Below are 13,448 nucleotides of genomic sequence, written 5' to 3'. Positions count from 1 at the left end.
ATTAAAATCCTCTTCTGAATAATAAATAATTGTTCTATTCTTTTATGGTTTGTTTTACTGCTCGATCTTGAAGAGAGAAAAAGGAGAGCTATGAAAAAAGAAACCTGGAGGATAAATGCTAAATGCTTTTAAGCTAAGCATACAGCTAAAAGTCTTACCTAGAAGAGGAAAATTCACCCAAAAATGTGAACAGATTATATACCAGGTTGCAGTAGAATGTGCTTCTCTAAAGCACAAGAGCCTAAGAGGATTTCTGAAGCTTTCAGCAGGTTCAAGGAACTATCCCAGCAGTGACAGGCCCTTCAATTAGAAAGGACCCTATTACCATGTGAATGAATGACACAGAGAAAAAATTTAAAAATAAGTAGACTATTTAAATGGTAATACATTAGGCATCACATAAAATATGTAATAAAGTCCAATTCCTACTTATGAAAATAAAAAGGTCAGAAGAATGAAAAGCAGTATTGGCATAGGGGTTACGGGCAAGGGCCCTGGAATCAGACAAACATAGGGTTGGGCTCTGATTTCAACACCTAATAACCATATAAACTTAGGTAAATTACCATGATTTATACCATGATTTATACCTCTTATCAATGATTTATAAGATGGGAGAATTATAATATATACCCTATAAAGTTATTAACATTAGATTTAACAACAGATGTAAAACAGCCCAAGTCCTGGCACATAGTAAACATACAATAAATGAAAGTGCACTTTAATTTTCCTATTAAAGAAGTCTTGCTCAAACTTATAAATTATCCTTTCATTTAGTGCTTGTCATAATTTATCATGCTCTGATAAAAATAAAAATCTTAACAAAAATTTCTTATTAGAGAATTACATAGTTAGCAATGCCTATAGTACTCCTAGATCTTCATAACAACACACCTAGTCGAAACATCTTTCATTGCCTGTTTGCAACTTATGTGCAATTTGGGTACCTTAAAGAAAGAGAGAGCTTTGTGTGACAGCCTTACAGAACACAAACCTATAAAGTAATAACTAAATTCATAACACCTAAACTGTCTTTTGGTGTACAACTTACAAATTAGCACTCCCATGGAAATTCTAGGCAGCATTTCCAAGGAGTCTGAATTTTCATAAGAAATACATAAAGGTGGATACTTCACCTCTCATTTTGTGTCAACATGGAAGGAAGGAATAAAAATTGTCATTTCACACAGTTCACCCAGATTTTTTCACAAGTATGTTAATAGTCTCAGTAATAAAACAGAATTTGTTTAACTTTACTGATATTATGAAATCACACTTCAAAATATAACATGCTCAACCAAAGGAGAAACAAACTTTGTAATGCAGAGAGATGAAAGTGAAAGTATATACTGGCCTGAGAAGTAATGCCATTTATTGACTGTGTCTGCACAGTTGTTTTCTCTGATTCTTAATTTTCTCAATTATAAATTGTGAGTTCCTTCTCTACATAAGTATCAAGGTAAATAAGATTCAAACAATTTAATGGATGGGGGAAACTTTGAAAAATTGATGAGGTATTAAGATAAACTTGGTATTAATAGCAAATTTTTAAAATGGAATCCTCATTGAAAGAAAATTACATGTGGTGATATAGCCATAATACAGCAAGCAAAAAATTACAATACAAATTATTTTTATTTTGCTGTAATTTAGATGAACACTTTTCTAAAACTGGGCTATGTGACATTTTAATAGGTTTCCCATAAATCCATTCTTATCCAGATGATATAATTCAAAATATCACTTTTTAAATCAGTTTCTTAAGCTATGCAGAAAAATTTTTTTAATTTCTGAATAATGTTCTTTATTTTTTTTGGCTGTGCCCTCAGCATATAGAAATTCCAAGGTCAGGGAACAAACCTAAGCCACAACAGTAACCCAAGCCACAGCAGTGACAATGCTGGTCTTTGAATGCTAGGCCTACCAGGGGACTCCCTGGAATAACTTTCTTAAAGAAATTCACAGATTTTCTAAACTTTCTTCTTCTGCTTATCACTCAACTATAATATTACTGAAGGTAATATCAATGAAGGTAGGAATATTGCGGTGTCCAAAGGTCTTACCATCATGATATCTGGGATATGTAAATTTTTTTTCTTTTTTGGTCACCCTGCAGCATGTATAGTTCTTGGGCCAGGGATCAGATCTGAGCCACAGTTGCAACCTAAGCTGTAGCTGCAGCAACCCTGGATCCTTAATCCACTGTGCCAGGCTAGGGATCAAACCTGTGTCCCAGTGCTCCCAAGACACCACCAATCCCGTTGTGCCACAGCAGGAACTCCTAGGAATGTAATTTTTAAAAATTTCAAACATATGTAAATTTAAGAGAAAGATGAATAAATAAAATCACACTATTTAGGGGAATTCCAAGAACCAGGACCTAACTTTTTAAATGGAATAGGTGCGCTGCACACGAAATCTGGTGCCAACTGATGAATGCAGGAGAAAGATGGTTTACCTTCTCAAAATTTTGTATGCGTCTCCCACTGGGCTGTTTCTTGCCTAGTGACCAAAGTTTATAAATACGTGGAAATTTTCTCCCAGGAAAATAGATGTGAACCGCATACAGAGATCAAATTCACACTAGGTTTACTTGTTTAAAAAAAAAAAATGTGTGGAGTTCCCGTTGCGGCTCAGTGGTTAACGAATCCGACTAGGAACCATGAGGTTGCGGGTTTGATCCCTGGCCTTCCTCAGTGGGTTAAGGATCCAGCATTGCCGTGAGCTGTGGTGTAGGTTGCAGACGCAGCTAGGATCTGGCATTGCTGTGGCTCTGGCGTAGGCCGGTGGCTACAGCTCCCATTAGACCTCTAGCCTGGGAACCTCCATATGCCACAGGAGTAGCCCAAGAAAGGGCAAAAAGACCAAAAAAAAAAAAAAAAAAGTGTGTATTATTTCTAAAACTCTTGACTCTTTTCATTACTTAACTAGATTGACTTGGATCATGTTTTCCCTTTTTCTTCTCAGTGTTATCCAGAAATTAAAAAGCTTAATTGTCTTTAAATAAAAGCCAACATACTTAGATCTTTATCTTTAGACCTTAGAATGCAAATAAAATTCCTAAAAGAAATTGCCATTTCTGGGATTGAATAAGTAATTTTGGTTTACTCAAAAATTGAACTTTAAGTTAAAATTAAAAACCAAGAATACGAGTTCCCATGTGGCTCAGTGGGTTAAAGACCTGACATTTTCACAGCAGTGGCTCAGGTGGCTGCTGTGGCTTGAGTTTGATTCTTGGCCTGGGAACTTCCACATACCACAGGCATGGCCAAAACAAAAATCAAAAATAAATTTTTCTCTCCTCCCAACTTTCTGATATAATGAAGTCCTAGATAAGTAAAAAATGAAAATAAGATAAATAGCGTCATGTCAAAGTTAAGCACAGACTGAAGAAAGCCTACGTCTCCTATTCCAGATAGCAAGTCCCACACAGAAAACATCTATCCAAAGCTACACCGTAAACAGTTCTCCAAGTCCCTCTCTCTCTCTTTTTTTTAAGGCCGCATCTGTGGCATATGGGAGTTTCCAGGCTAGGGGTTGAATTGGAGCTGTAGCTGAAGTCTACATCACAGCAACACAGGATCCCAGCCACATCTGTAACCTATACCACAGCAGGCAGCAATGCTGGATCCTTAACCCACTAAGCAAGGCCAAGGATCAAACCTGTATCCCCATGTATACTACATCAGGTTCTTAACCTGCTAAGCCACAATGGAAACTCCCTTTTTTTTTTTTCTTATGGTCATAGTCATGGCATACAGAAGTTATGGGACCAAGGATTGATCTGATCCACAGGTGCAGCAACAACGGATCCTTTAGCCCACTGTGTCAGGACAGGCATTGAACCTGTGCCTCCGCAGCTATTCAAGCCACTGCAGTCAGATTCTTAATCCAATGCACCATAGCAGGAACTCCTCAATTTTCTTATTTGAAACTTGTAACACCTCTTTTCCTAGTTGTCACCAAAATTACAAAGCAGTTAATTGATTCTGATGGAGGAAAATATTTCAACCAAAGAGACTCTGCTGAGAAGCAATCTTTTTCTTGTATTTAACATTTATTGAGCATTTAGTATGAACCCAGTGCTGTGCTAGGTACTAATAATTGAGGGAAAATAGTAAAATGTAGTCTCTACCCTCATGAAGCTTGTTGTCAGGGAGGTAGAGAAACTAAAAATCACAATATAGTGTGATGAACACCATGATCAGGCTGCTTGGAAAGAAAAAGAAAGGGATCAAATGCAGATATGGAGATGTGGGGGTAGAATCAAAGAAGACTTCCCAAGAAGATGGCAAATGAGCTCAATGTTAAAGACCAATATAAATCAGTAAAAGGGAAAAGGAGAACTGTTCTCAAGAGAACAAACAGCATGAGCTCAGAGGTATAAAACAGGATTATACACAGTTTCCATTGCGGCAGAGCAGAAATGAATCTGACTAGTATCCAGGAGGATTTGGGTTCGATCCCTGGCCTCACTCAGTGCGTTAGGGATCTGGCATTGCTGTGAGCTGTGATGTAGTTCGCAGATGCAGCTTGGATCCCATGTTGCTGTTGCAGTAGCTGTGGCACAGGCCAGCAGCTGCAGATACAATTTGACCCCTAGTCTGGGAACTTCTTTGGGCCTAGGGTGCAGCCCTTAAAAAAAAAAAAAAAATTTATACCTTCAGTGAACTACCAGTAGTTACCTAAGCACAGCATGAATGTAGAAGAGCAGGCAGGCATAAGGCTAAAGATAGGCAAAGGTGAGATCACCAAGGAGCCTGAATGCCAACCTAAGGAGTTTGAACTTTATGCTGAAGGTCAGGTGGAGACACAGAAAGATGTCAAACTAAAGAATGACAAGTAACATCTGCTTTTTAAAATGAATGATTTGGGAGTTCCAGTCATGGCGCAGTGGAAACAAATCCAACTAGGAACTATGATGTTGCAGGTTCGACTCCTGGATCCAGCGTTGTCCTGAGCTGTGGTGTAGGTCGCAGACACGGCTCAGGTCCTGGGTTGCTGTGGCTATGTCATAGGCTGGCAGCCGTAGCTCAGATTTGACCCCTAGCCTAGGAACCTCCATATGCCACGGGTGTAGCCCTAAAAAGACAAAAGACAAGAAATAAAGGCATAAAGTTATTAGGGCTTGAACTGAAGTAGTGGCAATAAAGATGAAGACTATTTCAAGATAGATTTGAGGTAAATATAACTGGACATGATAAATGACTGGATATGAAGGGTTAGGAAACGGAGGAGCCTGGGCAATTCCCAAGATCTAATGTGAAGAATTAAGTGTATACAGGAGGCATATACAACACGATAGAGAGAAGAAATATAGAAATAGGAATAAGACTGAGAAAAAGGTGATGTGTTCACATGGGACTAAGTTAAATTTAGGACACCTGGAGATATGGAAAAAAGTCTGGACTAATTGGTAGTTCATCCCACTAAGTGAACACAAACACACACACAGTAAAGACCAAATTGGAGTCTTACTGGGACTCTTTACCTCACACTATATTTAAATTTCATGAACACAATCTAGCTGCTAGCAACTTCTGGTGAGAAAAACTGTTCTCAAAGAATGAAACATCACACTGTTCTAATCATCCCCATCTAACTGGAAAAGGACAGACGGGGGATGAGAGGACTGATGTCACTTGGAAGAGAGCTGAAACTTCTTTTCAAAAGAGTCAAAGAGATTAGAAGAGTCATTTCTTTAAGTAGACCCTTTATTTAGATCTATCAGCACAGTAAGAGAATAGTTCACTTGCACTAAGAAAAACACTAGAATCCAAGATGAGAGTAAACTTCTTTATAAATTACTAAAGCTAAGTTGTCTGACCCTAAGAAAGTTAAATTTACATCAGATATGATCTAGTATAGAAATTGTTGTCACATAGCTTCTTGTTGCTGCCTTTTTAAAAATAAGTGTCCTTTTTAAGATTAATGCATACTGTTTTGCTCAGATGCTGTGACATAATTCTACTTTTATTTTTTAAATAACTGTATTGGGAGTTCCCGTCGTGGCTCAGTGGTTAACGAATCCGCCTAGGAACCATGAGGTTGAGGGTTCGATCCATGGCCTTGCTCAGTGGTTTAAGGATCCAGTGTTGCCATGACCTGTGGTGTAGGTTGCAGATGTGGCTTGGATCCCGCATTGCTGTGGCTCTGGAGTAGGCCAGTGGCTACGGCTCCAATTAGACCCCTAGCCTGGGAACCTCCATATGCCGCACAGGAGTGGCACTAGAAAAGGCAAAAAGACAAAAAATAAATAAATAAATAAATCTGTTGAAAGTTAGCAGTTTTTATCTAGATCTTGACTTAAAACTTTTTTTCCTTTTCAGGGCTGTACCCATCGCATACGCAAGTTCCCAGGCTAGGGTAAAATCAGAGCTGTAGCCACTGGCCTACGCCAGAGCCACAGCAACACGAGATCCAAGCCACATCTGTGACCTATACCACAGCTCGTGGCAATGCCAGATCCCCAACTCACTGAGCAAAGCTAAGGAACCCAGGTTCTCATGGATACCAGTCAGATTTGTTTCTGCTGTGCCGCAACAGGAACCCCTTAAAACACATAAACTGTCATCAGATTACCAACCACATAACCAAAGTACTAGCGAGCTAATGACAGCTTATTCTAATTGAAAGCAAACAACCTACCCTAAAAAAATACTCATTTTTTAAAACTATAAATGGAAATACATTTAAAATATTATGTTACATATCATAAATTCCCAGAGCTAATTCCTAATTTTCAGCCCCAAATTTCATACATGATCCTTTTAAATAATACAAAACTATTCTTGTCAGTTCTCAAAATCAAAATGTGTATTATTAAAAATCTGGGAGTGGAGTTCCCATTGTGGCTCAATGGGTTATGGACACAACTAGCATCCAGGAGAATGTGGGTTCAATTCTTGGGCTCGCTCAGTGTGTTAAGGATCTGCCACTGCTGTGAGCTGTGGAGTACGTGGTGCATTACCATGTCTGTGGTGTAGGCCAGCAGCTGCAGTTCCACTTGGATCCCTAACCTGGGAACTTCCATATGCTGCAGGTGCAGCCCTAAAAAGGAAAAAAACAGTATCTGGGAGTAATACTTTAATATCTCCTTTTTTTTAAAAAAAATGCATGTAAAAGAAAGCTCACAAAGTCAAAAGTCTTATGGACCTGGACTAAATAATATTTAAAAGGTATGTTAAAGATGTAGAAAATTGGAGTTCCCACTGTGGTACAGTGGGTTAGGAATCTGACTGCAGTGGCTCAGGTCGTTATGGAGGCACAGGTTTGATACCCAGCCTGGCATGGTGAATTAAAGAACCCAGCACTGCCTAAGCCACATATTGGATTCAATTCATGGCCCAGGAATGTCCATGTGCTGAGCATGCGACCATTAAAAAAAATAAATAAATAAAATAAAATAAAGGAGTTCCCGTTGTGGCTCAGCAGAAACGAACCCGACTAGTATCCATGAGTATGTGATTCAATCCTTGGCTTTACTCAGTGGGTTAAGGATGTGATGTTGCCGCAAGCTGCATCATTGCTGTGGCTTAGCATAAACCAGCAACTGCAGTTCCAATTCAACCCCCAGCCTGGGAACTTCCATATGTGGCAGGTGCTGCCTTAAAAAGACAAAATAAAAAGATGCAGAAAATTTAAAAGATCTATGTATAGATAGATATACAGACCTTTTTTATTTTCTGCATCTTTAACATACCTTTATTAAGGAGTTCCCGTCATGGCTCAGTGGTTAACGAATCCGACTAGGAACCAGAAGGTTGCGGGTTCGATCCTTGGCCTTGCTTAGTGGGTTAAGGATCCGTGAGCTGTGGTATAGGTTGCAGACACGGCTCAGATCCCGAGTAGCTGTGTCTCTGGCGTAGGCCGGCAGCTACAGCTCCGATTCGACCCCTAGCCTGGGAACCTTCATATGCCGTGGGAGCGGCCCAAGAAATGGCAAAAAGACAAAAAAACAAAACAAAACAAAACAAAAAAAACCCTCTATTAATCTAGGTCCCTACCTATCCATCTATATATAGTTCTTCATTTGATATCATAAATGAATCTTAAAAATACATATGTGTGAACTAAATTATAAAGTTAAGTTAAATGTACTAAGAATACTTGTACAACACAGCTTGGGTTGCTGCTGTGGCACAGGTTCAATTCCCGGCCCTAGACCTGCGGTACGTTGCAGGGTGGGCCAAAACAAACAAACAAACAAACAAACAAACAAAAAAACACTTGTTTTTACAAATAATTTTATGTCAATCTCTTTAATGAAGTGCAGAATTACCAATAGTTTTGCAAATTAAGATTATCAGCTTTGAGTTCCCTGGTGACCTAGTGGTTAGGACATAGTGCTTTCATCGTTGCAGTCTGGATTCAATCCCTGCTCTGGGAACTGAGATCCTACATCAAGCCGCTGCAAGCCATGGCCAAAAAAAAAAGACTGTCAGCTTTAAGATTTGAGTTTTGAGTGGGTCACATCTGAACATGCAGATTTTCTTAAAGATCATTTCCAACAATCTTATTTTTAAGACTGTTGGACTTATTTCAAATGTGGTAAGTTGAACAAAATCAATACTGAACAACATACCTTTCAGATAAATTAAGGCTTTGGTGAAGAGGTTCTAATTTTTGACATGTCTCTACGCTGTCAACAGATGTCGAAGGCAATGATTCTGATTGCACCTTGTTGGCATCACATAAATTAGCATCGTTTCTAGGTAGGGTCTTTCTGAATTTTCGTCCTAAATCCGTCCATAGCACATTCGTCAACATAACTTTGAGTTGCCTGTTACACACATAAATAATACATACAGTACTAAACATTGTATAATACATAAATTTTATCACAAATTTAACAAATGAAAACCTCCAGGAATTCGAAATTTCAGTTGTTCAAGCAATTAACCAGCATAGTAAATATCATAAATAAAACCTCTGCCTAACCACTCTTAAATATACATTAAAAAGTAAGGCCTATTTCACTTAAATTGAGATTTTTTTTTTTCTTTAAAAATTCTGTCTGGTATACCACAACCATGGTCACACACACATACAGCTGTTGGATTTCTGGTAACCCATCTGTGCCTACTCATTTTTTTTTTTTTTCATCTTTTTAGGGCCACATCTGCAGCATATGGAAGTTCCCAGGCTAGGGTTCAAATTGGAGCTATAGCCACCAGCCTAAATCATAGCCACACCAACGCAGGATCCAAGACGCATCTGCAACCTACACCACAGCTCATGGCAATGCCAGATCCTTTAACCCACTGATTGAGTCAGGGATCAAACCCGAATCCTCATGGATACTAGTTGGGTTTGTTACCATTGAGCCACAACAGGAGCTCCTATTCACACTACTAGAGGAACAGCAATACACACCTGCACACTGCCCCTCAGAGGCAATCACTTTTCACACTAAAAATGTGGTTTTGTTTTAGCATTTGCTGATTTAGAAAACAATTGAAATGAAGGGTGCAACAGTATATTATCTACAATTTTAAACCTAGACCTGCCATACGTTGCAGGCTGGGCCAAAAAAAAACAAAAAACAAAACACTTGTTTTTAAAATTAATTTTATGCCAGAGTTCCCGTTGTGACACAGTGGTTAACGAATCTGACTAGGAACCATGAGGTTGCAGGTTCGATCCCTGGCCTTGCTCAGTGGGTTGGGGACCTGGCATTGCTGTGAGCTGAGATGTAGGTTGCAGATGCGGCTCGGATCCCACGTTGCTGTGGCTCTGGCGTAGGCCGGCAGCTGCAGCTCCAATTGGATCCCTAGCCTGGGAACCTCCATATGCCGCGGGAGCAGCCCTAGAAAAGGCAAAAAGACAAAAAAACAAAAAAACAAAAAACAAAATAACAATAATAATAATGTTATGTCAATCTCTTTAATGAAGTGCAGAATTATCAATTTCAAACAGTTACTGTACCTACATCAATTTTGAAAGTAAAACTGGGAGTTCCTGTCATGGTGCAGCGGAAACGAATCTAAGAACCATGAGGTTGTAGGTTTGATACCTGGCCTCGCTCAGTGAGTTAAGGATCCAGCACTGCTATGAGCTGTTGGTGTAGGTGGCAGACATGGCTCGGATCCACATTGCTGTGGCTCTGGCGTAGGCCAGCAGCTAAAGCTCCGATTAGAACCCTAGCCTGGGAACCTCCATATATGCCTTGGGTACGGCCCTAAAATGACAAAAGACAAAAGAAAAAAAAAAGTGAAACTGATATACTGAAGCACTTCCAGCTTTTATATCATTACATTTTGCCAATTACTCATTCAGTAACACATTTGCACTGATAAAACTTGAAGAACCGTGTTCAGTTCTAGAACCACAAAACACAGTTTTTGCAGTAGTGTGCATTGAACAGGCTACCAGGTGGACGTGAGATAATGTCAGATGAGAAATGGCTGAAAGAATTGGAAACGTTTAATCAAAAGACTGTCTACTCTACTCCCTAGTAGAGTTTTAGGCACTGTTTGTTTAAAGTATTCTCAAGTTTCTTAAGAACATTAAGAAACAGAAAGCAAAGTGTTCATGTATTTTTAAGATAAAACAGATCTCAAAGAAATTATCTGTTTGCAACTGCCACCTGGGGCTATATCTTCAGAGCATCTGGAAGAAGTGGGATACAAGTCTTCAAAGAAACCTCTACAGAATACACTAAAACTCCAAACATTTTTTAGTTTGAAAAAAAAAAAAAAGTTTACAGGTTTTAAATTTTTCACTAAGGAATAAAGAAATGAGTAACATTTCTATGAATGAATAACAATAATTCATTCTTCATTCAACAAATACTTACCAAATACCTTCTAGCAAAACAACTGTACTAGGAGAATCTGGAGATTCAGCAACAAACAAAACAGTTACAGTTCCTGCCTTCAGGGAGCCCACATTCCAGAGAAGAATCACCGAATTAGTTATTTAATTACAACTGTGATGAGCAATATGAAGGAAAATTACAGGTGCTGCATTTCTTCTGAACCAGGACAGGGAAGGTTTTACTGAGAATATGACCTATAAGCTGAAACCTCAAAGGATAGACAATATCTCAAGGAAAAAAGGACAAAATGGAAAATGATTCAAAAAGGGAGACAAAATGCAAATGCTCAGTTATGAGGAAAGCCTGTTCAAGAAAACTGAAGGACTTACCTGGCTCAAGTGCTTATAATGAGGAGGAAATTTGTCTAAGTTAAGGATGGGCAGTTAGGCAGGACCCTGTGGACTATATTACAGATTTGAGACTTTATGTCAACAATAGCAATTGCCTAGTTTTAACAAGAGAATGATGAGATCAGAGCTGCATTTTTAAAAGATCACTTTGATGTTTTATGAAGAATTAAGAAAGCACTAAGGAAAAAAGATAATGAATTTAGAGAGGTAATGGTGATTTAGGGGTAGTTTAGTGGATGGTGAGGGCAGAAATGGGAAAGAAGAAAAGGGACACAGCTATAGTTGACATACAGCTATAGAAGGGGGATACTGGCCAAATGATGTATAAAGATAAATATGAGATGCAGGAAAGTTTTTTTTAGTTATTGGATTGATGAGTTAGCTTAAGGTGGAAAATACTTGTATAAATTTAAGTGCTTATGAGAAAAGGTCAACGGAGTAGGAGAGGCTGAAGATAAGAGGAAACAGAATCATTAACATTGTAAGTTTCCTAAGAAATGCCATAAAAAGCATTAATACTTATTGAACATGCACCATATACCAGGCACTATCCTAAGGATTTTACAATGATTTACTTCATTTAATCCTCACAACTACTTTATGAGATACAAAGGTAATTATTTTTCTTCTGCAATTGAAAAGACCAAGACAGGATGATCAAAAACTAAGCCCACAGTAAAATGAATGAATAGTGAAAGTGGGCTACAGGAATCACACACTCTCAACTCTACTGCCAGCACTCTTAACTGCTCCACTATGCTGGCTCATAAGAGGAGGGGAACCCCTTATATTAGATGATATTATGAAGTTATAAATTTTCTTCACAATGTATTGTGGTTATTATGTAAGAATTTCCTCATTCTTAAAAGTGCAGGCTCAAGTATTTAGAGGTGAAGTGGCATGAACTTACTTTCAAAGGGTTCTGAAAAAAATGTGTATATGAATGTGTATATGTGATATGCACTCATATACATGTACAAAAAAAGACTGACAGAAGGCAATTGTGGAAAAACGTTAATGACTGGTTAATCTAGATGAAGGATATATGAGTGTCTGTTATACGTTTGACAAAAATAATTCCATGCCTGGAATCCTACATCATGAAAAGTATGAAACACATGAGCAAAAAGTTATGCATGAAGGTATTCACTGCAGTATAATTTATAAAAGCAACAAACTAAAAGTAACTTTAAATTCGCAGCAATAACAGAATGGTTAAGTAAACCATGATAAAGCCACTGAATAGAATGTTATTTAATTAGTCTCTCAAAATCTTCTACTTCAAATTTTAAGGGTGGCTGGCTATCTGTTGTTTTTTCTTTATGCTTTCTACTTGTCTTTATTTATGTTTTCTATATGAACCAAGCACTAATTATATAGAGAAATGTTAACTTGTTTTTGCTTTTTAGGGCTGGAGGTTCCGAGGCTAGAGGTCAAATCAGAGCTACAGATGGTGGCCACAGTCACAGCCACAGCAGATCCAAGCCACGTCTGCGGCCTACACCACAGCTCATGGCAATGCCAGATCCTTAACTCACTGATTGAGGCCAGGGATTGAACCCACAACCTCATGGTTCCTAGTTGGATTCGTTTTGCTGTGCCACAACGGGAACTCCTCAACTAATTATTTTTTTAAAGAATCATAACAGGATTACTTATGCAAAAACTATCAATTAATTAGTGAAATGATCTTATTTTTTACATTCAGGACTACTTTTTATAAGGTTTACAACTATACAAATTAAAATTCTAAATGATCAAATGAAAATACTTCTAAAATCTTAAAGATATATAAGGTATACTTTTCACCTAATAGGAAAACTATTGACTATCAGTAATTTGTTAAATTATTTGGCAAAATGTTATTTCAATGGTAATTTTAAATATGAAAATATCCAGTGTTGGAAAATGTCACTTTTATATTCACCCAAACCAAGTAAGAATCATCACTGGAAATTTTACTGATAAGTCTAACAGAGTAGCTTGAAGTAAAAAAGACAATTTGAATTCTCTGTAAAAATACTTATTTCATGTTTATAAATTTGCTTGATTGTAAGGTGACTGACTAATGATATCCTAAAGCAGAAGTCAGCCATCTTTTTCTCCAAAATTATTAAGTTAAATTTTTTTTAAATTTCTATATCTAAATGCCCTGGGATTTCTATGGATACTCAAATAGAAACAAAGAGTAAAGAACAACATTCAAATCAAACAAAATAAAATCTAAATTTAGTATTTAGGAAGACACTCTTAGGTGGCAATACTACCCCACAAAA

At 37.9% G+C, this 13,448-nt stretch overlaps 1 protein-coding gene across 4 annotated transcripts in view; it reads right to left on the bottom strand.

Annotated features, from left to right (window-relative positions):
- Positions 1–13,448, bottom strand: part of SENP7 (SUMO1/sentrin specific peptidase 7) — a 151,041-nt gene that overhangs the window by 74,661 nt on the left and 62,932 nt on the right. For 2 of the 4 annotated variants that reach the window (XM_005657117.3, XM_013990162.2), the window contains exon 5: positions 8,588–8,785. The exons of the other annotated variants lie outside the window; for them this stretch is intronic. In XM_005657117.3, the coding sequence (XP_005657174.1) occupies positions 8,588–8,785 (198 nt within the window). The remainder of the gene's footprint in view (positions 1–8,587; positions 8,786–13,448) is intronic. 4 annotated transcript variants of the gene reach the window in all.

Source organism: Sus scrofa, chromosome 13, assembly GCF_000003025.6.
Source record: "Sus scrofa isolate TJ Tabasco breed Duroc chromosome 13, Sscrofa11.1, whole genome shotgun sequence".
NCBI classification, from domain to species: Eukaryota; Metazoa; Chordata; class Mammalia; order Artiodactyla; family Suidae; genus Sus; species Sus scrofa.
This window is presented reverse-complemented; position numbering and strand designations above follow the sequence as displayed.